This window comes from Arvicola amphibius, chromosome 1 (genome assembly GCF_903992535.2).
Source record: "Arvicola amphibius chromosome 1, mArvAmp1.2, whole genome shotgun sequence".
In the NCBI taxonomy this organism is placed as follows: Eukaryota; Metazoa; Chordata; class Mammalia; order Rodentia; family Cricetidae; genus Arvicola; species Arvicola amphibius.
The window spans coordinates 85,784,753-85,812,108 of record NC_052047.1 but is presented as its reverse complement, the minus strand read 5'-3'; the positions used below and the strand labels follow the sequence as shown (position 1 = coordinate 85,812,108).

General features: G+C 40.9%; 2 protein-coding genes across 3 annotated transcripts in view; one reads left to right on the top strand and one right to left on the bottom strand.

The window, feature by feature from the left end:
• Positions 1-1,721, bottom strand: part of Pus10 (pseudouridine synthase 10) — a 67,716-nt gene extending 65,995 nt beyond the window's left edge. For both annotated transcript variants that reach the window (XM_038322874.1, XM_038322883.1), the window contains exon 1: positions 710-1,721. The gene's annotated coding sequence lies outside the window, so the exon portion shown is untranslated. The remainder of the gene's footprint in view (positions 1-709) is intronic.
• Pex13 (peroxisomal biogenesis factor 13) lies at positions 1,251-26,851 on the top strand. Its single transcript, XM_038322897.1, has 4 exons — positions 1,251-1,409; positions 16,659-17,353; positions 24,335-24,460; positions 26,111-26,851. Exons 1-4 carry the CDS (start codon positions 1,312-1,314, stop codon positions 26,407-26,409), a joined length of 1,218 nt encoding a protein of 405 aa, XP_038178825.1. The 5' UTR covers positions 1,251-1,311; the 3' UTR covers positions 26,410-26,851.
• Positions 26,852-27,356: the final 505 nt, after the last annotated feature.

Below are 27,356 nucleotides of genomic sequence, written 5' to 3'. Positions count from 1 at the left end.
TAATAATCAAAGCACGGAGCTGTACAAGGACGCAGTACCTACTCTCAACTAGCAGAAATCCAGCGACCCCTCAAGCACGTTAGCATTAAAAGAACATACGCCTTGAAGATGGTTATTTCACCTCGATGTGATGAAAAGGCAGGATTTTGTCATCAGAAATGAGTCATGGTCTGATATTGGACTTACCTTGGAAAACAAGCCCCGAGAAATACCTCTCACCCAAAGTTTTTTCAATGTGGGTGTCCGCTGTTAAGACTTTTGCTGTTTGTTTCTTTTACAGAAGAACCGAAAAGTTGCAACAGAAGCCCCTCCCAGGTGTCAGGATCTCTACAGGAACCCACTCCCTTCTCCACAGACCATGTAACTAGCCCAGTCTCATGAAATGGGGAGGAAAGGTTTTTTTGTTTTGTTTTCGCAACTACAAAAATTAATAATACTCGAAAATGGAAGAAAGAATAAAGCACGTGGGGGGGAGAAACCTGAAATAGTCTGAGTTTTCCACCATAAAATCTCTTTAAGTGCATTACCACATGCACAGGCGTGGTTTGGAGGAGAGGCATGGGAAGCGCCCACAGCCCTTAACTCTCTTTGCTAAGGTTCTAGTAACTTCCCACTCACTCCACCTGGCTAACAAACAAATAGGATTCCAGCTGCACCTTTGTTGGCATCCAGTCTCTAACCCCTCACCTCATTACCTCCTCGGCCTTACCTTCTGCCAAGCTGCTGGAGCCAAGACCCTTTGGTCGGAGGTGGGATCCGGGAAGACTAAAGACAGCGCACCTGCGGCGCCTAACAGTTCTGTTCCCCAAGGAAACGAGAGCTTTAGAAGAAAAGTACCAGGCCTTTCACGAAAGGAGGACGTGAAGGCCCCCTCTTGCTTACAGGGAGATCTGTAAGGCTGCGGGGCTTGCAATCTTGGACTCTGGGTAGCCCCGCGAACGCAAGCCCGCAAAGGGCTTCCCTGCTAGCCCTTCGGGGTCGACCCGCAAAGAAGCCTCCGTGGGACTCGGCGTCTAGGGCATATTAGCTGCTGCCGGAAATGTCGATGAGCCCCTACTCAAATTTGAAGCCCAATCTAGGGAAAAAATAAAAAAGGAAAGTTCCGCCCCTCCTCCCACGCCAGTCCCCGTGAATTAGATGTCCCGCCCTGCATCATCTCTCAGGTTTAAGCCGACCACAAGCCTCGGCCTGACGTCAGGTGTGGGCGGGGTAGAGGGCTCGGCGCTCTGCCCGTAGTGCCTGGCAAGCAAGGCGCTCCTTCTTCTAGCCGTCGCAGTCGCGGCCCAGAGCCGTAGCGGAGCAGGCGGAGAGATGGCGTCTCAGCCGCCGCCGCCCCCGAAACCCTGGGAGGCCCGCCGAATTCCCGGGGCCGGCTCGGGCCCGGGTGCGGGCCCCGGTCCCACTTTCCAGTGAGTGTGAAACCTTTGGGACGCGAGTTTTGCGGCCAGGGCGGGGACCTGGCAGGAGGCGGTTGAAGCCGTTATTGGGGGAGGCATCGCTCTCTCGCCGCCGGTCCCGGGCGAGCACCCCGGGGTCTCCCAGTCTGACATTTGCTGGCGGTGCAGCCGCGAGGTCTCCCCCCCGGGGTGTCCTGTCGGGTGCCGGTGCTGGAAAGAAAAGCGGAGGCTTTTTATTTGCGGCACCTGGGGGACGCGGCAGCCTGACCAGCTTCAAAGCTTCGAGCTTGGGTCCGTGGCCGAGCGCGACGTCCGCCTGGCCTGGACAGGAATAGGGAGCAAAAGTCATTGGAAAGGCTATTTCCAGCCTCTCCAGATGCTGGTTGTAACGCCCCAAAGGTCACTTTTACGTAACCTAGAACCCAAGCTTATACCCTTGCATTATTTTTCAGCAGAACTTAGCTAATGTTTCGGGTCGAGAGTTGAAAGAACAACTCTAAAACAAGAATTCTAAATCTGTGGGTGGCCTTTGTGTGCCAGATTGTGTTGTGTGTGTGTCTGTCTAAGGTCTGTAAAGTTTTTATTTGCTTTGATTTAAATCAGTAACACATGGGTCTGCAACTTTTAAGGTTTACAGCACAATTAGAGTTTCACGAACGTGTGTATTTTCTTTTGGGTAGATAGACATCTTAATACAGGCGACGTGATTCCGGGGCACATTGGTGCGTTTTTTTTTTCCTGGCATATCAAGATCTCAATATCCTGGAGCTCTTCTCTGCTGTTGGGAAATCGGGTGATCTTTTAAAGTGTTGAAACACTTGGACACAATTAACTAATCAATATAAGTAAAGTGGCTTAACTGTATTAAGCCAGAGCAACACTTAGAATGCTTCTTCGTATCTTCTTTGCTTGATAGCTATCCCGTCAAATTCCAATCTTAAGTTTATGGATTGTTTGTTTGTTTGTTTGTTGTGTGTGTGTGCGCGCGCGTGTGTGTGTGTGTGTGTGTGTATGTAGAAACAGTAAATTTTATGATTGGATTGTCTGTACCTGTTTATATTTGTATTACCTTTAGTATGCAAATACGGGTTATCCCATTAACGTTGGCCTTATCTCTCATTTGTAAGCCTAGTGTTCTTTTTCTAATGTATTGCCCGAATTCTGTATTATATTAAGGTGCTTACTTATATTCCTATGTGAATTGAATTCTTTTTAAAGATTGTACTTTTTGTCTTTGAATCTGTTTTATAACTTGAGAAAAATTGTACATTGGAAAAGAATTTTTATTGAAAAATTTTCATTATCTCCTTTTATAGATCGATGGTTTTCTCTTTGAGGTTTTATGTAATACCTATGTCCACTTTAACATAATTATACTCATGTCTGTATTTTTTTCCATCCATGTCAGTAGCTACAATGTTCAGTACCCAGAGTGTTTAAGAATCCATCCTTTCATTTCCTTCCTTCCATCTTTCTTTCCAAACAAGTGTCTTGCTTATGGAGCCCAGGCTGGCCTTGCAATCCCGTGGTCTTGCTGCCTGAGCTTCTCAAGTGTTGGGATTTACAGGCAATCCCCTGTGTTTTTCTTTAACTGAGAAAAGTCTTTGCATCAGTTATAACCTTTACATTGCTTGAACACTATCCCATCTATTAAACCAGTGGCTCTCATCCTTCCTAATTCGGTGACCCTTTAATCACTATCCCATCTATTAAACCAGTGGCTCTCATCCTTCCTAATTCGGTGACCCTTTAATCACTATCCCATCTATTAAACCAGTGGCTCTCATCCTTCCTAATTCGGTGACCCTTTAATACGTTCCCTTATGTTATGGTGACCCCCCCCAACTATAAAAGTATTTTCATTGCTACTTCATAAATGTAATTTTGCCACTGTTAGGAATCATAATGTAAATACTTTTGGGGAAAGGTGTCGTGGCCCACAGGTTGAGAACCTATGTATTAACCATTGTACCAGAAATACTTTCTGATAAAAGAAGCATTATCTTTTTTTTGTTCTTTTGTTTTTGTTTTCCCCAAGATAGAATTGCTCTCTCTACACCCTGCTTTGTAGACCAGGCTGGCCTCGAACTCATAAAGAGCCTCTGTCTCTTCAAGCTGGGATTAAAGGTGTGTGCCACACTGCCACTACCAGGCTCTGAATGTGCCTTGAACTGTAAAATACCTACTCTTTGGTTAGCAAGAACTCAGGAGATCATCTGTCTTAACATCAGGAGACCTACTTTTTTCCTGCCTTTTTTGTTTTCTGATAGTTGTTTTGTTTGTTTGATAATTCTAATCATCCTTGTCTTACTCTTGCCTAAGAATGTCTCCCCCTCCACTCCCTGCTGTCTGCTTCCACTGTTTTTCTCATTGTTAAACTGTTTGTTTGTTTTCAGCAAACTGTATTAGGCTTCCATATGGTTTTCTTCGTATTATTCTGGGTTAGAGTCGTAGGAATATTTAGGTCTGTCTTTGGTGCCTTTAATGAATTTCAGAAAAATTTCAGCCATTTTTTTTCTTAGAATGTTGTGGTTGCTGCTCCTCCTACTCCGTCGTCGTCTTCTTCTTCTTCCTCTTCCTCTTCTTCTCCTCCTCCTCTTCCTTCTCCTCCTCTCTCTCTCCCCCTCTCTCCCTCTCTTCCTCCCTCCCTCCCCCCCTCTGTCTCAGAATATAATGCAGAAGTTTAGGTTGTTTTTGTTGTTTTGACACAGTAGATCTAGGGAAATTAAGTTAATTAAGAGACTGTATGAGGTAACATTAATTCATACTTTTTTAATTACTTGAAAGTCAGGTTAGTGGAAGTAATATGAGTGAGGGAAAAATAATTTATGTTGGGTATGGGCTGATTAGACCTGTACCACTGAGATGTCTTATTTAAGGGGAACTTTTGGATGATAAGACATTGAATGGCCGTGAAGTAAGAACCAGATGTCTGATAAAGTTTCACTTTAGCCACCCCCAAGTGAAAACGGGCCCGGGGCGAGAAGAGGGGTATAGGTGGGCAGTGCTGGTTTCAGGAGGATGGTAAACCAAGCTAGCCTTAAACTCACAGAGATTTATACACTCCTTTTTAATTTTTTTTCCTTTTTTTGTCCTTTTGAGACAGTCTTGATAAATTGATTAGGCTGACTTCAAACTCAAGATCCTATCTTGTCTCAGCCTCCCAAGACAGCCCCGGGTGGGGTGTGTGTGTGTGTGTGTGTGTGTAGACCAGAGATGAACCTCAGGAGTCTCCTCTATTACTCTTCACCTTATTTTCTTGAGACAGAGTCTCTCACTGGAGCTAGCCCATTAGGCAAGACTGCTGGCCTGCAAGACCCTGGAACCCCTGTTCCCCCATCTCTGGGATTACAGGGATATAAGTGCTAAGGATCCAAACTCAGGTTCTCGTGCTTACACAGCAAGGACTTCACCTACTTAGCCATCTCTCCAGCCCTAGGCCTTTATTTCTTGATGGACCCTGTATCCTATTAAACCAGTCATTGAGTGCATAGATTGAAAGGTTTGGGGTTTATTTATAATTTCCTTTGGGTGTGACTTTTGTCTTCTATGAATTGCTGAGAAATCCTCGTCTGTTTTGTTTTTTAATATACTAAGTGGATCTCTGAGTTCGAGGTCAGCCTGATCTACAAGAGCTAGTTCCAGGACAGGCTCCAAACTACAGAGAAACCCTGTCTCCAAAAAAAAAACAAACAAAAAAGAATTCTCAGTACCTTGTTCTCTAATGCTTTAATAACCCACTCAAGCGGCTTTTCTGGTTAAGTCTGATTACGCGGTCTACCCTGGTTACAGGTCTCAGGTCTCCACTCTCTTCAGTGTACAGCAGCTGATTTTTTTTCTTGCGTGTGTTAGGCTTACAAGGCGCTCTGTAAAGTGCAGCATCATGTCTAAGATTCCTAATGCATCTCTTCACATTTACATGTTCATTATTTCATTCGTTTATTTTGGTTTTTAGTATGTATATATAGCCTTGGCAGACCTGGAACTTGCTATGTAGACTGGCTAGCCTCAGACTCAGAGATGCTCCAGTCTCTGCCTGACGAGTGCTGATATCAAAGGTCTTGCACCACCATGTCCAGCTCATTTGACTTTTTTTAATAGATAATACTGTTGTATCGTTGATCATTTTAAATATCTAAAATCTTTGTTTTGGGCTATTAAATTGTTTTTCCTTTAATTTTTGTTCATTACTGATTTTTGTTAACTGGTTTCTTAGTTGTTTTTTTTTTATTTCATATTTATGGCATCTCTAAAATTAGGAATTGTAGAATTTTACTTTCCTCTACATTTTTTCTCTCTCCCTGCAGGATAGTTTTCTTGCTTCTACAGTGTGAACCCTAGCAGCCCTTTCCACATAAGGATCAGGCGTAAAAACAGTTGATTGGACCAAAGATATCACATTGTTATAAAGATATTATAGTATTACAATATTACATATTAACTGTAGAAGTTAATTCATCTCCTGGGTTTTTTGTATTTTTTTTTGACATTTTCTTACATATAAACAATGTATCTTTTGGTTTTTCAAGAGAAGGTTTCTCTGTATAACAGTCCTATCTGTCCTTAAACGAGCTCTTGTAGACCAGGCTGTCCTCAAACTCAGAGATCCCCGTCTCTGCATTACCACCACCCGGCTTTCTTTGGTTTTTGCATCTTGGTCGTATTGTACACCTCCCGCTCCCCCCAGGCACCTCCAATACATTCCATCTCTCTTCACATCTTTTTTGTAACCAGCTGAGCACTGCCTATTGAAATGTTGACTGATACTGTTGGCTTGATTTCTGCAGGTTGCCATAGCTGTGATGAGGTTGGGATGGTCATGTCATGTCCAGAGACAGCATTTCATGGTACTCCTCCCATTGGCTCTCACATTTTCCCCACCTCCTCTTCCCCAGTGTTTCCTGAATTTGTAGATCAAGGGTTGATAAAGATGTCCCTCTTAGGGCTAAGCAATCAGTAGTCTCTTATTCTCACTTTGACCACTTAGGAGTCTCTGCTCTTGACCACTGCAGAGACAAGCTTCTGTGGCCAAGGAAGGGCAGCCCTATGTGTATAAACACAAATGTTTTAGAAGGTAGTGTACAATGTATCTATTTAGCAAAGCCAACAGTATCAGGTGTGTGTCCACCCCCGCCCCAGGCCTTTGATCTGACTAGTCATGGACTTTTGACATGTACCAGACACAAATCCCTCCTGTGTAGCAGGCCTCTAAGGCCTCTAATCCAATCAAAAAGTGATTGCTTACTTTTACCATTATTATTGGGTGCATCTTGCCTGGCAGGTTATTATTGTAGCATGCAAGGGTCACTGCTGGGTAAAACCACTGATGGGTTTCCTCCCCCACATCCACCCCCATGGCCTGCATAATATCTTGTGGCACAGAAGCTAGCTGGCAGGGAAACGTCGATTCAGCTTGAGTTCTACACAGTCAGCAACTGAAGCTGCTCTTGAGCACTGCAGTGCTGCTCTCTAGCTCTCGAAGGCAACCAAGAATAACGGCAGTGACCTGTTTGGTTCTGGAAAGGTATGTAACTTCCTTTAAAAAATGGTTAACAGCAAATTGTGTAGTATCTTTTGTTGGCACCAAGGACCTGACTCTTAGCCTCAGTGAACTAGTTCCACTTGAGTAGAACACTTCGTTTGTTATTTCTAGTTTCCTGAAGTCAGGCCTGTAGCATCAGCCTCCAGCACACTGTGTTCTGTTTGTGTTTTGTCTCCTTAAGTGTTAAGTCTAAATGCATCCACTTTTCTCCTATGCTTATACTCTGAGGCAGAACTGCTTTGTCAGAGCGTAAATGTGCAGTTTGCTATTTGGCCCTTGTCAAGTTTTGTTTCCTTTTTAAAATGTTGGATTCAGTTATGTTTGTTTGGTTTGGGGAGGGGGCTTGTTTTAAACAATCATTTTATTTTACACACCAATACCAGTTCTCTCTCCCTGCCTCCTCCTGTTCTCCCTTTCTTCCCCCCAACACACTTGGTATCCTCTCCTCAGAGAGGGTGAGGCTTCCCATGGGGAGTCAACAAAGTCTGTCACATCACTTGAGGCAGGACCAAAGCCCTCCCCCCAGTATCTAGGCTGAACAGCATATCCCTCCATGGGGAATGGGCTTCAGAAAGCCAGTTCATGCACTAGGGATAAATACTGGTTCCACTGCCAGTGGCCTCACAAACTGCCCAAGCCACTCAACTGTCACCCACATTCAGGGCCTAGTTTAGTCCTGTGCAGGTTCCCCTGCTATCAGTCCAGAGTCAGCTGCCTCTGTGGGTTTCCCCATCATGGTCTTGACCCCTTGTTCATATTATCTTTCCTCCCTTTCTTCAACTGGACTTCGGGAGCTCAGTCCAGTGCTAGCTGTGGATCTCTGCATCTGCTTCCATCAGTTGTTGGATGCAGGCTCTATGATGACAGTTAATGTAGTCATCAATCTGATTATAGGGGAAGGCCAGTTAACTTCTCCAATATTGGTTAGGGTCTTAGCTGGGGTCATCCTTGTGGATTCCTGGGAATTTGCCTAGTGCCACAATGACTCCTTCTATCAAGATATCTCTTTCCTTGCTCTACCTCTCTGTCCTTCCCCCAACTCCACCTTCCCAATCCCTCATGTTCTCCTCCCCTTCTTCCCTCATATCACTCCCCTTCCACCCTCCACCTTCCCCTTCCCCCCAAAGCTCCCAATTAATTTAGGAGAGCTTGTCTATTTCCCCTTCCCAGGGGGATTCATGTATGTCTCTCTTAGGGTCTTCCTCTTCTCCTGGCTTCTCTGAGGTTGTGGACTATATAGACTGATTATCCTTTGTTTTATGTCTAATATCCACTTATGAGTGACTACATACCATGTTTGTCTTTCTGGGTCTGGGTTACCTCACTCAGGATGGTTTTTTTTTCTAGTTTCCACCCATTTGCCTGCAAATTTCAAGATGTCATTGTTTTTACTGCTAAGTAGTACTCCATTGTGTAAATGTACCACATTTTCTTTATCCATTCTTCAGTTGAGGGGCATATACATTGTTCCCAAGTTCTGGCTATTACAAATATTGCTGCTATGAACACAGTTGAGCAAATGTCCTTGTGGGGTGAGTGTGCATCCTTTGGGTGTATGCCCGAGAGTGGTATTGCTGGGTCCTGAGGTCGATTGATTCCCAATTCTCTGACAGACTGCCATACTGATTTCCAAAGTGATTGTACAAGTTTGCACTCCCACCAGAAATGGAGGAGTGTTCCCTTTACCCCACGTCCTCTCCAGCATAAACTATCATTGGTGGTTTTGATCTTAGCAATTCTGACGGATGTAAGATGAAATCTCAGAGTTGTTTTGATTTGCATTCCCTGATGGCTAAGGATATTGAGGGTTTCCTTAAGTGCCTTTCGGCCATTTCAGATTCCTCTGTTAACAGTTCTCTGTTTACACCTATATCCCATTTTTTAATTGGATTATTTGGTATTCTGATGTCTAGTTTCTTGAATTCTTTGTATATTTTGAAGATCATTGCGCTATCAGATGTGGAGTTAATGAAGATCTTTTCCCATTCTGCAGGCTGCCATTTTGTCTTGTTGACAGTGTCCTTTGCCTTACAGAAGCTTCTCGGTTTCAGTAGGTTCCATTTATTAACCATCTCAGTGTCTGTGCTACCAGGGTTATATTTAGAAAGTGGTCTCCTGGGCCAATACATTCAAGGATACTTCCCACTTTGTCTTTTGTGAGGTTCAGTGTGGATGGATTAATGTTGAAGTATTTGATCCATTTGGACTTGAGTTTTGTGCATGGGGATAAATGTGGATCTATTTGCAATCTTCTACATGTTGACATCCAGTTATTCTAGACCATTTGTTGAAGATGCTTTCTTTTAGCTTCTTTGTCAAAAATCAGGTGTTCATAGGTATGTGGATTAATATCCGGGTCTTTGATTCGATTCCATTGGTCCATCTGTCTGCTTTTATGCCAATACCAGGCTGGTTTCAGTACTATAGCTGGAAATCAAGAATGGCAATGCCTCTGGGAGTTCGTTTATTGTACAGGATTATTTTGGCTATATGAATTGAGTCTTGTTCTTTCAAGGTCTGTGAAGAATTGTGTTGGGATTTGGATGCAGACTGCATTGAATCTATAGATTGCTTTTGGTAGGATTGCCATTTTTATTATGTTGGACCTTCCTATCCAGGAGCATGGGAGATCTTTCCATTTTCTGTTATCTCCTTCAATTTCTTTCCTCAAAAACTTAAAGTACTTGTCGAGCAGGTCTTTAACTTCCCTCAAGATATTTTATGTTATTTTTGGCTATTGTGAAGGGTGATGTTTCTCTAATTTCTTTCTTGGCCCATTTATCATCTGTATATATAGGAGGGCTACTGAATTTTTTTTGAGCTAATCTTGTATCCTGCCACATTACTAAAGGTGTTTATCAGCTGTAGGATTTGGGGGGTCACTTATGTATACTATCATCGTCTGCAAATAGCAAAAGTTTGACTTCTTTCCCATTTGTATCCCCTTGGTCTCCTTTTGTTGTCTTATTGCTCTAGCTAGAACTTCAAGTACATATTGAATAGATATGGAGAATATGGACAGCCTTGTCTTATTCTTGATTTTAGTGGAATCACTTTGAGTTTCTCTCCATTTAGTTTGATGTTGGCTTGCTGTATATTGCCTTTATTGTGTTTAGGTATGTTTCTTGTATCCCTGACCTCTCCAAGACCTTTATCATGAAGGGTGTTAGATTTTGTTGAAAGCTTTTTCAGCATCTAATGAGATGATCATGTGGGTTTTTTTTTCTTTCAGTTTGTTTATATGGTGGATTATACTGACAAACTTTCGTATGTTGAACCATCCTGGCATCTCTGGGATGAGCCTGCTTGATCATGGTGGATGATTTTTCAGATGTGTTCTTGGATTAGGTTTGCCACAAAGAGTGGAGTATTGAAGTCTCCCACTATTAGTGTGTGGGGTTTGATGTGTGATTTAAGTTTTAGTAATGTTTCTTTTACAAATGTGGGTGCCCTTGTATTTTGGGGCATAAATGTTCAAAACTGAGACTTTATGTTGGTGGATTTTTCCTGTGACAAATATGAAATGTCCTTCTTATCTCTTGATTTTTTACTTGAACTCTGTTTTGTTAGATACTAGGATAGCTGCACCAGCTTGTTTCTTAGGTCCATTTGATTGGAAAGTCTTTTTCCAACCCTTTACTCACAGATAATGTCTGTCTTTGAAGTTGAGGTGTGTTTCTTGTATACAGCAGAAGGATGGATTCTGTTTCTGTATCCATTCTGTTAGCCTCTGTCTTTTTATATGCGAATTGAGTCCATTGATATTAAGAAATATTAATGATCAGTGGTTGTTAGTTCCTGTTATGTTTGATTTTGTTGTTGTTGGTGGTGGTGGTATTGTGTGTATGTTTCCCTTCTTTGGTTTTTGCTGGTGTGAGGTTATCTTTTACCTATGTTTTGTGGGGTATAACCAACTTCCTTGGGTTGAAGTTTTCCTTCTAGTACTTTCTGCAGAGCTGGATTTGTAGATAGGTATTGTTTAAATCCGGTTCTGTCATGGGATATCTTGTTTTCTCTATTGATGGCAATTGAAAGCTTTGCTGGTATAGTAGTCTGGGCTGGCATCCATAGTCTCTTAGTGTTTGAAGAACATCTGTCCAAGGTCTTCTGACTTTCGGAGTTTACATTGAGAAGTCAGGTGTAATTCTGAAAGGTCTGCCTTTATGTTACTTGACCTTTTTCCATTGCAGCTCTTAATATTCTTTCTTTATTCTGTATGTTTAGTGTTTTGATTATTCTGTGATGAGGGGACTTTTTTTTTTTTTTAGTCCAGTCTATTTGGTGTTCTGTAAGCTTCTTGTACTTTCACAGGCCTGCCGTTTAGGTTGAGAAATTTTTCTTCTATGATTTTGTTAAATATATTTTCTGTGCCTTTGAGCTGGTGTTATTCTTAGGTTTGGTCTTTTCATAGTAGCCCAGATTTCCTGGATATTTTGTGTTAAGAATTTGTTGGATTTAGCTGGATTTAAGTGATGGTGGCTCATGCCTTTACACCCAGCACTTGGGAGGCAGAGGCAGGCGGATCTCTGTGAGTTCTAGGCCAGCCTGGTCTACAAGAGCTAGTTCTAGGACAGGCTCCAAAGTGACACAGAGAAACCCTGTCTCAAAAAACAAACAAACAAACAAGAATTTGTTGGATTTAACATTTTCTTTTATTGAAGAATCTATTTCCTCTATTTTTTCTTCAACACCTGAGATTCTCTCTTCCATCTCCTGCATTCTGTTGTTTGTTTGCATCTGTAGTTCCTGATTGTTTATTCAGATTTTTCATTTCCAGAATTCCCTCTGTTTGTGTTTTCTTTATTGTCTCTATTTCAGTTTTCAAGTCTTGAACCATTTCCTTCACCTGTTTGATTATCTTTTTTCTTGGCTTTCATTGCTTTCTTTAAGGGATTTATTGATTTCTTCCAATTTTTTGCTTGTCTTTTCCTCTACTTCTTTAAAGGAATTTTTCATTTCATCTTTAAGGGCCTCTATCATCTTCATAAAGTTATTTTTAAGGTGGTTTTCTTCTGCTTCATCTGTGTTGGGATGTTCAGGCCTTGCTGGTGTAGAACCACTAGTTTCTGTTGGTGCCATTTGCTCTTTATGTCACTGAATGTGTTACACTGTTGTCTACCATCTCTGCCTGCAGTGGGTGCAGGCGGGGCTGTGCCTCTGGTGATCACTGATGCAACTCTAGGGCTCCTCCAGGTACAGGCAGGCCAAGGCTCTGGTGGTCACTCCTCCAGGTACAGGCGGGTAAAAGTGGTCACAGTCATGGTAGGGAGTCATGGGGAAGCTGCTCCCAGATCTCTGGGTTTTGGTAGGGAGCACAGTATGTGTCTCCAGGGCCTAGGGCCTAGAGTGCAGGGTCCTCCAGCCGGGAACCAGACGCACCTCTCCAGGTGCAGTCAGGGCCACGCTGTTTGTTTTTAAGTAAGATTTGGTGTTACTCATTTATAATGTTGAGTTAAAGCTTTATCCTGGCATCAGATATTACTGTTTTGTAATTAAACATGAAATATTTGATATAAACAAGGATCATGTGTGGTGAGGAAACACACATCCAGTGGAAAACCAGAGTATTACTTTTGGGAGTCAGTTTTCTTCTCCCACATAGTTCTAGGGATCTAACTGACATCATCAGATCTGCAAGATCCCCATTTTTATGCACTGAGCTATCTTGCCAGCCCTGATTGTCCTACTTTAGAATAGAATGGAAAGAAAAAGTCAGATACAATCTGTAAACTAATTAAATTTTGTATTCAAAATCCAGTTTTAAAAGACATTTCAGGGGAGCTGGAGAGATAGCCCAGCACTTAAGAGCACTTGCTGCTTTTGCAGAGAAGCGAGGCTTGGTGCCCGGCTCCAGCATGGCAGGTCATAAGCCTCTGCAACTCGAGCTCCAGGAGCTTCAGCACCTTCTTCTGGCCACTACGGGCACTGGATGCTTGTAATACATATACAGACAGACAAAGCATCCTTCACATAAAGTACAAATACATTTTTAAAGACATTTTGACTCTTCAAACTCAATGATAAAGATAAATACTAAAAAGACAGTGATTAAGCTCATTCATTGTGAAGAAAGTGAGTTGATGAGGTAGCTCTGTGGGTCAAAACAGTCATCAGGTATGATGACTGCAGCCACACCCTGGGACCCACATGTGAAAGAGGACATAATGCCCCTCCATGTGCACACTGTGCCATGTGCCTAGTTCCCATATTCACACACAAAAAGTATAAAAAATTCAAGTGATGAAAGTGTGTAGCTGATTCTACATACTTTTATGTAGAATGGTAAGATTTTAAAGTGACCTAAAGGAAATAAAAAGATACTTAACGATATTACCCTTCAGAGGAATGCAGATGCAGACCACAGTGAAACTGGATGTGGTGGCACGTGCCTGTAATCCCAGCACTTAGGCGCTTGAAGCAAGAAGTTCAGGGGTATCCCTGGTTTTGTAACAAGTTTGAGGCCAGCCTGGGCTACATGAGACCCTGTTTCAAAACAAACAAAAGGACCACAGTGAGATGTCCCTCTTCAGCCATTGTGTTAAATACTTAAAAATGCCATTAACAAGAATGTGGGGAATCCATCATCTCAAACACTGTTGGTGGAAATGTAAAGTTACAGTATGCTTTGGAAACTAGTCTGGCAGTTCCTGCAAAAGTAAAATACAGTATTTAGTATACAAGCCAGCAATTTACTATAGGTATAGACCCATGAAATACAAAAATGTCTTACAAATCTTGTATATAAGTCTTCATTAGTGGCATTACTAAAATAATCAAAGCATGGAAATAGTCCAGATGTCCCCAAACTGATAAATATGAATAAATATACTTTGTTTATAATGAGTAATGAATATTCCAAAATCTGAAACTTCGTGAGGAATGACATAATGCCACAAGTAAAAAGAAAACAATTACCTCTGATTTCAGGTGATAAGCTGAGGTTAAATGTAGCATATATATATATATATATATATATATATATATATTACATATACATATATGTGTATATACATATATATATACCTGTAATTCAAGCACTTGGGAGGTTGAAACAGAGGGAGCATGAGTTTGAAGTCAACTTAGACAAGTCCTAAACTAGCCTGTAGTAGGTAGTGAAATCTTGTCTCAAAAAATAAATGTATTAAAAATAAATAGTTATACTCACAGGAGAGGAATGCCATGAGTTCATGACCAGCCTGGGCTATATAACCATGTCTAGGCCATTCAGCATTGCAAGAATTTGTCTCTGAAACAGACAAAAACTACAGGTATACTGTGACACATGCCCATCTCATATTCTGTTTAGTTCTGTGTAACATGAGGGCCTCCTTATTGTCAGGGTTTCTGTTCTACCTGGTTCTTGTGCTGCCTGGTTCTCACAGTTGCTAAGTCCCAATGAAATCACACAGAGGTCTACAAAGTTATAAACTGATTGGCCCATTATTATTATCTGTGTAAGCTATGTGGCTCAGTACCTTATTCAGTGGGGCAGGTCACATCTTGCTTCTTCGAAGTCTGGGCAGGACTGCAGAAAGATCTTCCTTCTTCCCAGAATTCTCCTGTTCTCATTGACCCACCTGTACTTCCTGTCTGGTTGTCCTGCCTATACTTCCTGCCTGGCTACTGGCCAATCAGCGTTTATTTAAAACATAATTGACAGAATACAGAATTGTCCTGCTCCAGTTCTGGGTTTTTCAAAGTAACAAATTGATTTCACTGTTTAAAATGGCTCCCAAGTGTAGTTCTATCTAATATTCCAAAGTACAAGATGGCTATGATAGGCTTTACTACAGAAAAAGTTTGTGAATTAGATTTGTTATTGTGCTAGTGACCATGAGTTACTGATACATTAACAATATAACAGAAATGCACATATAGCAAGTATATGCACTAATTGGTTGATAAAAATATGATTTGAAGGACGGGCATGGTGGCATATGCATTTAGTCCTTGTACTAGAGAGGCTAGCAGCTATACGAATTATAGGCCAGGATGGTCTATCTCAAACAAAGTGACCTGAAGCTACAGGAACCTAAACCTTTGTATTTTTTTTAAGGAGACACGAAGGCTAGCTACACTCATTTAATCATTATTATATCATATCAAATTAGCATTTTTCCTCATAAACACATAATTAAAACCATAACAAAAGGGTATTTCTCAGTACATCAGCCCATGCTGGAGAGCTAGTCCATGGAGAACAGAGGGCAATTTTTGCCCATAGTGTGCTGAGGATAAGCTTCAGTGTCTACTCGGAACCAGAGAGAAGGGCCAGAACTTGTATAGAATATGAATATGTACTCTCTAAAATTCCTGAGGAAATGAGAGTGTAGTTCAGTCACGGAAGATTATGGGCAAAGTCCACAGATAATCAAGGTAATGTTTTCTGATAGGACTTACCCTCATTTCATTTTGTTGATTAAAAAAAATACTCTGACCAAAGACAATTTGTGGTGGGAAGGGGTAAACCTTTGTATTACTCCCAGGAGTAATGATTGGGTATTGGTACAGTTCATAAATTTTTAAAGAAATACCTGCCTCAGTAACTAGAATCAACTATCTATGAAATATCTGGAGTAGAAAAGTGAGTTGTGTTAGCAAAGGTTGGGAGTGGGAAAGACACTGGTGACTGCCAGTGAGTACAGACTATTGTAAAGCTAACTTGGCATGACCAGCATTGGTGTCATGTTGTTTCCATATATGTTGTCATGACTTCTCATTCTCATTGCCCTCCCTGTGAATTTCGGATATCTTTGGGGGGAGGGGTAATGAAAGTGTTGCAAAATAAAATATAATCATAGTACAACTGGGAGTATTTAAAAACACACATATCGAAATTTATATTAAATGGGTGAGCTGATGGTAACTAAATTTTATTTCAAAGCTGTTGATTAAACATTTTTGGGATATTGATTAGTTTTTAATATTAATTGAATCATAGATTGTATAAAACGTAGTTTTCAATGGCATGATTTGGTCTAAAATATATTTTTCTTGAGAGATGTATTCTGAGATATTTAGGGGTAATTTATTAAGTTTAGAAGTTAATTTCAGATGTTTCAAGAATTTGTGGACAAGAGGAAAAGTAAATATAAGATGATAGTGTTATTGAATCTACTTTAAAAATATATATGTATTCTGCCAGGTTTTTTTTTCCTGTTTTAATTTTTTAAAAAGAAAAGGTGAGTAGAGGACAGTAAACACAGCATTGAGAACATACCGTTTGTCCTGTCCTAGGCTTGCTTAGTCTCCTTTACTATTCTGATCGTATCAGAAAACAAACAGTGTGCTATGGACACTAGATGCACTTAAGCATGGCACATAGAAAAGCATTAAACCTGGTGTCCATGGAAGCCAGAGAGGGTGCTGAGCTCCTGCGACTCCAGTTATTAAGAGTTATTGACAGTTATGAACTGCCATATGGTACTGGAAATCCAGTCTGCTCCTGTGGAAAAGCAGCTGGTACTCTTAGCTGCTGAGCCGTCTCTCCAGCACCCAGCATACAGACATCAAGTCTTTAAGCTTAATACAGTAAAGACAGTTTTTTAAATAAAAAAATACATTTTTAAAAGGAATTTTCAAAGAAAGTTATATATAGTTAAAAGAAATGGAAATTCTAATACAAACAGAAAAATACAGTAGCCATAATTAAAACTTATTTATTGAACAAAGGATTTATTTTGTGCTTAAGTAACTCATAATTTTTTTTTGCGTTTTAGATCTGCTGATCTGGGCCCTGCTTTATTGACAAGACCTGGACAACCAACACTTACCAGAGTGCCCCCACCTATTCTTCCCAGGCCATCCCAGCAAACGGGGAGCAGCAACATAAACACTTTCAGACCTGCTTACAGTTCGTTTTCTTCTGGATACGGAGCCTATGGAAATTCGTTTTATGGAAGCTATAGCCCTTACAGTTATGGATATAATGGTTTGGGCTTTAACCGCCTCCGTGTAGATGACCTTCCGCCCAGTAGATTTGTTCAGCAAGCTGAAGAAAGCAGTAGAGGTGCATTTCAGTCCATTGAGAGTATTGTGCATGCATTTGCCTCTGTCAGCATGATGATGGATGCTACCTTTTCAGCTGTCTATAACAGTTTCAGGGCTGTATTGGATGTAGCAAATCACTTTTCCCGCTTAAAAATACACTTTACAAAGGTTTTTTCTGCCTTCGCGTTAGTTAGGACTATAAGATACTTGTATAGACGGTTGCAGTGGATGATGGGTTTAAGAAGAGGCTCAGAGGATGAGGACCTATGGGCAGAAAGTGAAAGAACTGTGGCCTGTCTTGGTGCCGAGGACCAAGCAGCTAACTCAGCAAAATCCTGGCCAATCTTCCTGTTCTTTGCTGTTATCCTCGGTGGTCCTTACCTTATCTGGAAACTTCTTTCTACACACAGTGATGAAGTAACAGGTAAGAATAATTAAACGAACCAGGTATAATGGTGCACATCTTCAGTCCCAGCATTCAGGAAGCAGAGGCAGGCAGATCTCTGAGGGTTCAAGGCCAGCCTGGTCTACAGAGCAAGTTCCGGGACAGCCAGGGCTACACAAAGGGACCCTGTCTCAAAAAAACAAACAAAAAACCAGAATAATTAAACAGCTTCAAAACTATGTAACAGTCTCAAACTTGAAGAATGGATTTGTTAAGTTAGCATTCCTGGTATCCATTTGCACATACTATCTTAATGTAGTCATACTTGTAGTTACAAGTTTCAAAACTAGTCAAGGGATGCTTTAGTAACAAGACAGGCTTGCTGATGAATTTACTCGGTTTAATAGTACATATTAACCTAACTTGTTTACAGAGTACTGAACTTGGTGTTGGGAATTACATAAAGATCCAAAGCATAATTCCTATTTTTCTAAAATATTATTGAAGGAGAGTCATTAAGACAATATCAGGCAGTTTAAAAAAGGGCAGAAATAAATTCAGGTCTAACAACTGATTGTTAAACCCATAGTCTGTCAGCTGGCAAAGAATTCTAGAAAAGTGAAGCCAATATTTTTGATCATGGTAACTAGAAAAAAATGGCATCTGAATTAGCTTTTTGATAGCTTTTTATTGTAGGGATATAGCTCATAGTATGTCTGAAGCCTACGGTCCAATCTCTAGTACCACCATAAAAGGAAGAAAGGGCCATCAAACAAATACAAGCAGGTAGAACAGCTTGAACAAAAATACATGAGCAGAAAATGTGAGACCTGGCCAACAGTTGTCTTTATACACAGAAGAAAAGGATGATTAGAATCAGATTGAAGGCCAGTGGTGAAAGATCCTAATTGCTGTTATGACACTTCATTTTCATGTAGTAAGGAATTGGTGATTTTTTTTATTGGTAGTTTTTGTATTAAGCATTTGTAACATAGTTTTCTAAAGAGTTCAGACTGAGGATTGGATGTAGAAGTCACTGCTAGAGTCTTTACTTGTCTGCATGTATATATAAGGCCTAGGTATGATGCCCAGCATAGGAGAGGGAGAGCAATTAACAATTTTCCCAAAGTGTTTGAGATAGATCCAGACTGAAGTGGATTGCAGGTAAATAATGGTAAGATCATAAAGGGCTGGGTTATATTCAGTATCTAGTGACCTGTTTGGCACATTTTTTAAAAGGGCTTACTAATTTGAGACGTTCAATTAGATTTGATGAAAGAGATCGAAAACCTGAATCAGAGTATGTGAAGCAGGACAAATACTGGGTTCAGTTGCTGATTGATGTGGTTTATAAGAGCAAAGAAGGAATCAAAATGTCATAGACATTTGAACATGAGTTATTGTGGATATTTTATTAATTAAACAAGTATTTGCTGAATGCCTAATACAGGTCAGTTATAGTTGTAGAAGACAGGGATATGAAACACATTTTGTGGCAGTCTAGTGGGAGACAATCAACAAAACATGCAGTAAGTAGAAAAATATTAAGTGCTATAGGAAAGAGAAATAATCAGGGATGTTGGGGAGTCGTGGATGAAAGGAAAGGGGAGAGGATTATAATGCTGCAAATATTCAAGAAGGGCCTTCCTGATAGAGGTGAGCAAAGAAAAGTTTGAAACAGTAAAGCCTCAAGGTATTTTTTTTTTTTTCTTTTTGGTTTTTCGAGACAGGGTTTCCCTGTAGTTTCTAGAGCCTGTCCTGGAGCTAGCTCTTGTAGACCAGGCTGGCCTCGAACTCAGAGATCCACCTGCCTCTGCCTCCCGAGTGCTGGAATTAAAGGCGTGCGCCACCACCGCCCGGCCAGGCCTCAAGGTATTTAAGTGGCGGTGTCTAACATGAGAGATCAGCAAGGAGGTCAGTTGGTTGTGGCGTGTAAGAGCAGCAGGACATGAAGAGGAGGAAAGCATGGCTCGGCTGTGTTGAGTTGATGAACCACTGGGTCGCTCTGTGGGTGTATTTGAGTCAGATTCTCATTCTGTAGCCCAGACTTTAAACTTGCAACAATCCTCCTGGCTCAACCTACCAAGTGCTTAGATTACAGATAGGAGTTACTCTGTTTAGTTTCAAAAAGCACTTTTAAAGGCAGGCAGGGGTGGGTGGACCACACACATACCCACACACGCACGAGCGCGCGGGGGAATGGGGATGGCAGACAGAAAGCTTTTAGATTTTTTTAGGTAAAAGTGCTTACCCCCAAGCCTGGCAACTTGACTTTGACTTTGTGTACCTACCTTCATGTAGAAGGAGAGAAAGAAGGCAATCAAAGATCTTAGGAAATAAATAAGATTATGAGTCATTCACACAGAAGTGGTAGTTGAAGTAGTGTGTGGGATCACTGTACTAGAGAAACCAAGAAGAGAACATAAGAAATCACCTTGAACAGGAAGTGCTGTGTTACTGCTGCTGCAGTAGAAGCAACGGTGAGGACAGGAACCTTAAGGAAGGTTGGTGAGTGCTGCTCCTCAGTAAGATGAAGGGCTGAGCAGAGATCGGATTTGCCAGCTAGAGCACCTCGAGCTCCTGAAAATGCTGCTGGTAGAGTGGAAAGGACAAACTTTTGAGGTGGGGAAGGTGTGCAGTGAACAGGAGAGGGAAAAGCAGAATAGGATCAGTGTAGTTGTTTCTTGGTTTTCATTCACATGCAGGCTGAACTCAAGGCCTTGCATGCGTTTACAGTGGTCGTTCCTTGAACTACATTCTTAGCCCTGCATTGTCTGTTAAGAAATTAGATCTCCGGGGGCTGTGGTGGTACATACCTTTAATCCCGGTGCCCTGGAGATAAAGGCAGGCACATCTATGTAACTAGTTTCAGGATAGCCAAGGAGCTGTATTAAGATTCTGACTCAAAAAAAAAAAGAAAAGAAAAGGAAGGAAGGAAGACAAAAAAAAGAGAAAAGGAAGTTAGATCTCGATGTTTTTAGGACAAAGGAGAGGTAAAATGGCATGGGAATGCCCATGCCACATAATCTCAGCACTAGGAGGGAGGCAGGAAGGTTGATAGAAGTTTGAGGCCAACTTGGCATACATAGCAAGTTCCATGACACCCATAGCTACACACTAAGTCTCAAAAAGGAATATTAGGGGGAAAAAAGAAAAGGAAAAGGAAAAAAGAAGTAGATAGGAAATAGATCAGGGATAGGTGGAGGAATTGAGTAATGAAGCCTTTTTATAGAAAAGAGGGGAAAAATGTGGCGCAGAGAACCAGATAAAAGAAGGCAGGTGTCTCTATCTGAGATAGATAGTAGGTAAGATTTACTTCTGAGAAGCAAAGCTGAGGAAATTTGGTTCTTAAAATTCGCTTTCCTGCTGCATAGAGCAGATTTCCACAGATAGGCCTCTGCTAACCCTGCACGGTTCCCACTGCTGTTGGCATGTGAGATAAGAATACTGTTCATACTTTTCAGTAACCAGAAAAAATATTTTTAAAATCAGGAGAGAGGCTGGGAGATGGCTAAGTCAGTAACATGTCCGCTAGACAAACAGAAGGATTTGCTTAAGTTTGGATCCCCAGCACCCATGTAGGAGCCTTGTGTGTGTGGCTCTAGCACGGGTAGACAGACAAGGCTGGATTCCTGACCCAATCCCAGCCAGCCTATCCACCCTATCCACTATACAGTCTGTGAGCTCCAAGTTCAACTAAGAAACACTGTGTCAGCAGTGATCTGAGAAGATAGCTAGCATCAATCTTTGACCTTACTCTCTCTCTCTTTCTCTCTCTCTTTACCTATCTCCTCTCTCTCTCTCTCATGAACACATATACAACACACATTAAAAAACACAGAAGAATTTTGGCATGTAAAGATTATAGGAAATTGAGATGTCAATATCTACTAATAAAGTTTTATTGGAACATAGCCTGCTTGCACATTGCTATGACTGATTTTATGTTGAAACAGTGGAATAGCTTGTAGAAACTGTATGTGGCACTGTAATTGCTTCATGCCTCTGGTCCACATACTACAAAAGCTCAGTTACACTTAAGCAACATACAGAATGCCGCATTATTACACTATTATGATGGTTTGAATGAGGATGGCCCCCAGAGTCTCATAGATTTGAATACTTAGTCACCAGGGAGTGGCACTATTTGAAAGGATCAGGAAGTGTGGCCTTTTTGGAGGTTTGGGCTTTGAGGCTTCCGAAGCCCAAGCCAGGCCCAGTGGCTCTCTCTCTTTTGGTTGCTTGTGGATCCATATGTAGAACTCTGAGGTACCATGTCTGCCTGTGTGCTGCCATACTCCCCACCATGAGAATAATGGACAGTTAAATGCTTTCCTTTATAAGAGTTGCCCTGATCACGGTGTCTCTTCACAGCAGTAGACCTAAAACAGCTGTAGTGTGTTTGGTGATGATGCTGCTCCTGGGAATTAAACCTGGATCCTTAAGCGTTGCTAGGCTGGTCCTCTCCGTCTGAGCGGTATCTCACACTGCGTTCATGGTGGATTCATATATAGCACACAGAACTGAAAAGGCAGAGTAAACTTGGAGAGTTACACTTTAAAGACACAGTAGGCGAGTGTTGATGAATACTGGTTTTGTTATGCAGTGGCAGAATGGCTGTGTTGAATGAATACAATTACCAGACTGAAGAGTATTCATAGAAATCAGCACTGGGAAGACCGAAGTTGGAACTCTTACCAGAAAATTTTCTTACCCCCGCCCCAAGAAAAAAGGAAAAAGAAGCTACAACCAGGGTTTCCTTTGCTAGTCAGTAGAGTGGAGGAAATCTTTATTGATAATAATTATTGCAACAGCCAAAGAAATTTCAGAGACAGTAATGAGAGCAGTTTCTAAACTTTCAGAATGACATCGTCATCTGAAAACAAGACAAATGAAGGGTGGTGGGTGTGGTTTAGTATCAGAGCATGTGCTTAGCTTGCACAAGGACTTGGGGTCAGACCCCAAAATAAGAAAAGGGCAAATTATTTGAGTAGCTTTCTCTGGCTTGTGATAACCTAGTAGATCCTGGTACTTCTCAGTTACTGAAGCAGCAGTGGTAAATTCGAGGTAATGATGTCTGCTGCTGTGGATATCTATATAGTATGACTATTTTAAAAATTGAAAACACTAATCTTTGACAAACTGGGTAAACTCTACTAAGATATATTGCAGCTGATGATGAAAGTGTAAGTGGAGTTTTAAAATGTTGAATTAAAACTTACAAATCTAGCCGGGCGGTGGTGGCGCACGCCTTTAATCCCAGCACTCGGGAGGCAGAGGCAGGCGGATCTCTGTGAGTTCGAGACCAGCCTGGTCTACAAGAGCTAGTTCCAGGACAGGCTCCAAAGCCACAGAGAAACCCTGTCTCGAAAAACCAAAAAAAAAAAAAAAAAAAAAAAAAAAAAAAAAAAACCAAAAAACAAAAAACTTACAAATCTTTCAAGAGGAAGTTTTTAAGTCTATGATTATTCATTGTTTTACTCAGCAAGAGAAGATGTATTAGATATTACTAAGCCAGTAGTTTCAGTGGCATATAACTCTTGTTTACTCTTATGTCATATAACTATTGTCAAAAGTTGAAGTGGGGACAGGAGAGATGGTGCAGCAGTAAGAGCACACACAGTGTGATCCAGAGATTCGCAGGAGAGATGGTGCAGCAGTAAGAGCACACACAGTGTGATCCAGAGATTCGCAGGAGAGATGGTGCAGCAGTAAGAGCACACACAGTGTGATCCAGAGATTCGCAGGAGAGATGGTGCAGCAGTAAGAGCACACACAGTGTGATCCAGAGATTCGCAGGAGAGATGGTGCAGCAGTAAGAGCACACACGGTGTGATCCAGAGATTCGCAGGAGAGATGGTACAGCAGTAAGAGCACACACGGTGTGATCCAGAGATTCACAGGAGAGATGGTGCAGCAGTAAGAGCACACACAGTGTGATCCAGAGAGTCACAGACCATTTCACAGATCCTGGATCATTTCTTAGCCGCACATTGGTGGCTCACAGGGCCTCTCTTGACATTGTTGGAACCACAGACGTGTGGCACACACATACACACATGCATATAAATAAAACATCTTTTTAAAAAATATTAAGTTGAAGTTGGAAATTCTGGCTTTGTCTTGTTTGCTTTTTTGTCTTTTGTTTTAATATTTGTCATGGTTTCATAATATAATAAAAGTAGAAGACAGATTAGTTGGAAAAACAAGGGTGTCAGCAGGAATGGGAGGGGACAAGAAGATAGGGGAACGTATATGATCAAAATTCATTATAGCAATTTCTGAAAATGTCATAATTAAATCCATTATTATGTGTGATTAGTATATGCTAATAATGATGTTAAAGTGAGATTTCCCCTCCCGTCTAGGTTTCAAAGTTCAAACTGCAGTGCCAGAGCTAGTTCTGAACTTCAAAATGCAAAGGAACTCTCCGTATTTCAGAACCTCCTTAACACTTATCTGTCGTTTGGAAGTGACTGGTCAGCAGTGTGCTAACGTGGTGCACAGCACAATCAATAGATGAGCAGTCTGTTCATCCCCCAAGTAATGAATATGCTTAGTCAAACTTGGATGCCTATGAATTGTGCCTCAAATCTTACTACCAGTAAGCATCCATTAATAAATATTTGCAGTTGAACCAAAAATAAATTAAATACTATTATCCTCCTCCCCAAGTATTTCTTTCTTCTTGGTAAATATGCACCGATTTAAAAAAAAATCTTTGAATTTTTGTCCCCAAAAAAAACATGAAACTTATTTTTCTTTCTTGTTATATAAACTTTCATTCTGCCCTTTACTACCGGCCCTCTACCGGGAGAAGAAAAAAAATTGTCAAACCGACTGTAAGAGAGTTTAAGGAAAGGGGGAAGTTTGTAAACATTTACTTAGCTCAGGGTGTGTTTTGGGATTTACGTGGGAAGAGAGGCCTGTCCGCTTTGAATTTATACAGTTTACAAGTCATAGCCAATCAATATCTGTATTTTACAAGCTTTATTAACCGAGTCTTAATTTTGTTTATAGACAACATCAACTGGGCAAGTGGTGAGGATGACCATGTAGTTGCTAGAGCAGAATACGATTTTAATGCCGTGTCTGATGAAGAAATTTCTTTCCGTGCTGGTGATATGCTAAATTTAGCTCTCAAAGGTAACAAATCATGAATAAGTTGTGATTATCTTGACTTTTTATACTTGTGAAGGTAGTATTGGAAACTGAAGCACAGGACCTTACTAGTTCACTTGTGAGTGGTTGCTAAAGCTTCACTTTTGTCTGAGTGTGAACGTGTATGTTTGTCTGTCTCTCTGTCTTTTGATTGGTTGATTGATTTTTGCAGAGAAGAGATTGAGCCATACTGTAGCCCAGGCTGGTCCGGAACTCACTGTTTAGCCCAGGCTGGCCCCAAACTCATGTCAGTCCTCCTCCGTCCGCCTTCCAAGGCTTAGGACCACAGGTGTTAACCTCCTCTCATCCCTCCCACCCCTGCTCACCCACCTTGCTCTTCCCAGTTAGTCCCTCCTACTAGTGTGTAAATGAGACCCTGTGTCAGCAACAGTAAAGTCAGGGAAGATTCCTGTGAACGGAGACTGCGCTTTAGTTTCCTGGCCACCCAGACCCAAATAACCACATAAAATATATATTAATTACACCATTTGGCTGATGGCTCAGGCATATTTCTAGCTAGCTCTTAAATCTTAAATTAACCTATTTCTATTAATCTGTGTATAACCATGAGGTTGTGGCCAACCAGTAAGGTTCTGGCATCTTTTTCCTTTGGTAACTGTATGGCATCTCTCTGACTCTACCTTCTTCCTCCCTGCATTCAGTTTAGTTTTCCAACCTAGATCTATTCTGCCAAAGCAGCTTCTTCTTTATTAACCAGTGGTAATAAAGCATATTGATAGCATACAAAGGAGAATCCCACATCAAATACCCCATAGTGGTGTCCAAGCAATTCTTCCCTATAGATTCTATTCTAAAACAAAACCCCTAAGTTCCAAACTCTGTTCATCCCTACACAGTATACGATACTAAAGTATTAGTTTCTCAGACTCTGATTCAAACTTGGAAAGACACTTATAGGTTTTTGTTGATTTGTTTGTTTCAAGTCTGAGTTCAGACTGTCAAACTTGTCTTCCCCCTGCCTCACCCTCTTGGGCATTTACAGGTGTATAGCAATGTCAACATTTATGTTAATTTTCAGCTTTTTGTTTTGGTTTGGTTTGGTTTTTCAAGACAGGGTTTCTCTGTAGCTTTGGAGCCTGTCCTGGAACTAGCTCTTGTAGAACAGGCTGGCCTTGAACTCACAGAGATCCGCCTGACTGCCCCCTGAGTGCTGGGCTTAAAGACATGCACCACCACCACCCACCTAATTTTCAGCTTTTGAAAGAAGTGAGTCTCCTTACCCACTAAATGAACCAACAGATAAAAACTTCATGGTCTTCAAGGTAGGACTATTTAGTAAGTATAAAGTATACTTTATAACACTTTGTTTTTACTACTGAGTATACTTTTATTACCTTACTAAACTATAAATTTAAGGGTGAAACTGAAGCTAGTTGTCCCTGCTACTTGAGAGGCTAACGCAGGAAGATTGCCAGCCTGGGCAACTGTAAGACTCCATCTCTTGTTTGAAAGGAAAGTGGATCTAGAACAGGTAAGTGTGCTAGAGTTTGCTGAGTGTGTGCACAAACTAGCTTACATGTCTCAGTGTGAGACTTGGATTTGCTTAGCATTCTTTATCATTAACATTCTGCTGGGCTCCAGTACAGTGTCAGAGCTCTCTTTCCCTTTCTCCAGAACAACAGCCCAAAGTGCGTGGTTGGCTTCTGGCTAGTCTCGATGGCCAGACAACAGGACTGATCCCTGCAAATTATGTCAAAATTCTGGGTAAAAGAAGAGGCAGAAAAACAGTGGAATCGAGTAAAATTCTCAAGCAACAACAGTCTTTTACCAACCCTACATCGATTAATGGAGTGACTCCCGCCAGCTCTTTGGATGAACAGGAAGCTGCCTTTGAGTCTGTTTTCGTTGAGACTACTAAGGCTCCAGGTGCACCTGATTCTACAGCGAAAAATGGAGAGAAACAAGATCTTTGATATCTTTCACATTTGCGTGCAGGTGAACAATAGAGCACTTTTAAAAATTATTTCTTACAGAGAAATTAATTTGCAGTTGAATGAAAGCGTTTGCTCATGGCTGTCCCAGGCAGTTTGCTGCTAGAAGTTACTTAGTCAACACTAGTATGCCAGTCTAGTGATCTGGCTGCACTTGACCCTTGATTGGACCATGAGGACTTTGTTTCACCTAGCTTTTAGATTATGGAGATTGTTGTCAGTTTTATCTTATCTAAATCTCTAGGCTTATTGGAACAGTAGGATATACAAGTTGCCTCAGAAGGGATCATTAATGCTTTTTAAAGTTCTGAGTTAATTGATTTGAAGTCTTCAAAAATTGAGTGATAACATCTACTTACAAGAACAGGCAAAAAGGCTGAATTTTTATAACCTTTTAAGTAAACTAATAAAAATTTTCTGATCTATATTATGTCCAGTGTTAATTTACTTAGGTGATAGGTTTCTACCTGCGAACAATTGATACTATTATCTTTGATTATATTTATAAAATTTATTGTTAAAGGTCCCTGGGAGCACTATGAAGGAGATGGTTCTAGAATGTGAGTTTCTTAATCTCTTTTAGAATATAACTAGTTTTCATCCTGAGTAAATCAGAATATATAGATCTTATTTCTTTTCCTCCAGCTAAGATATAAGTCCTTTGTATCATTACGTGCATATCTCAATCAGTTCTAGCCTTGATGATTTTTAATCTTCATGAATTTTCTTCTTCAACATAGGAAAATTACTTTTGTAAATTCCATAATCAAGATATACTTTACACATGAAGAATGTGTTACATTGGTTATATTTCTTTTAGATTTAGTTTTCATTACTGAGACTATAAGTAATTCAATTCCTATTTCAAATATATTATTTGACTTTTTCGGCTTAATGAATTTTAATGTGTTTCAGTACAGCTTTCCCAC

Bases quoted from the DNA above. Each gene is read 5' to 3' on its own strand.
- Pex13 (XM_038322897.1), top strand. From the start codon at position 1,312: ATGGCGTCTCAGCCGCCGCCGCCCCCGAAACCCTGGGAGGCCCGCCGA. The intron at 1,410-16,658 runs GTGAGTGTGAAA...TTTGCGTTTTAG, and splicing joins GGCCCCGGTCCCACTTTCCA to ATCTGCTGATCTGGGCCCTG. The intron at 24,461-26,110 runs GTAACAAATCAT...CCCTTTCTCCAG, and splicing joins GCTAAATTTAGCTCTCAAAG to AACAACAGCCCAAAGTGCGT.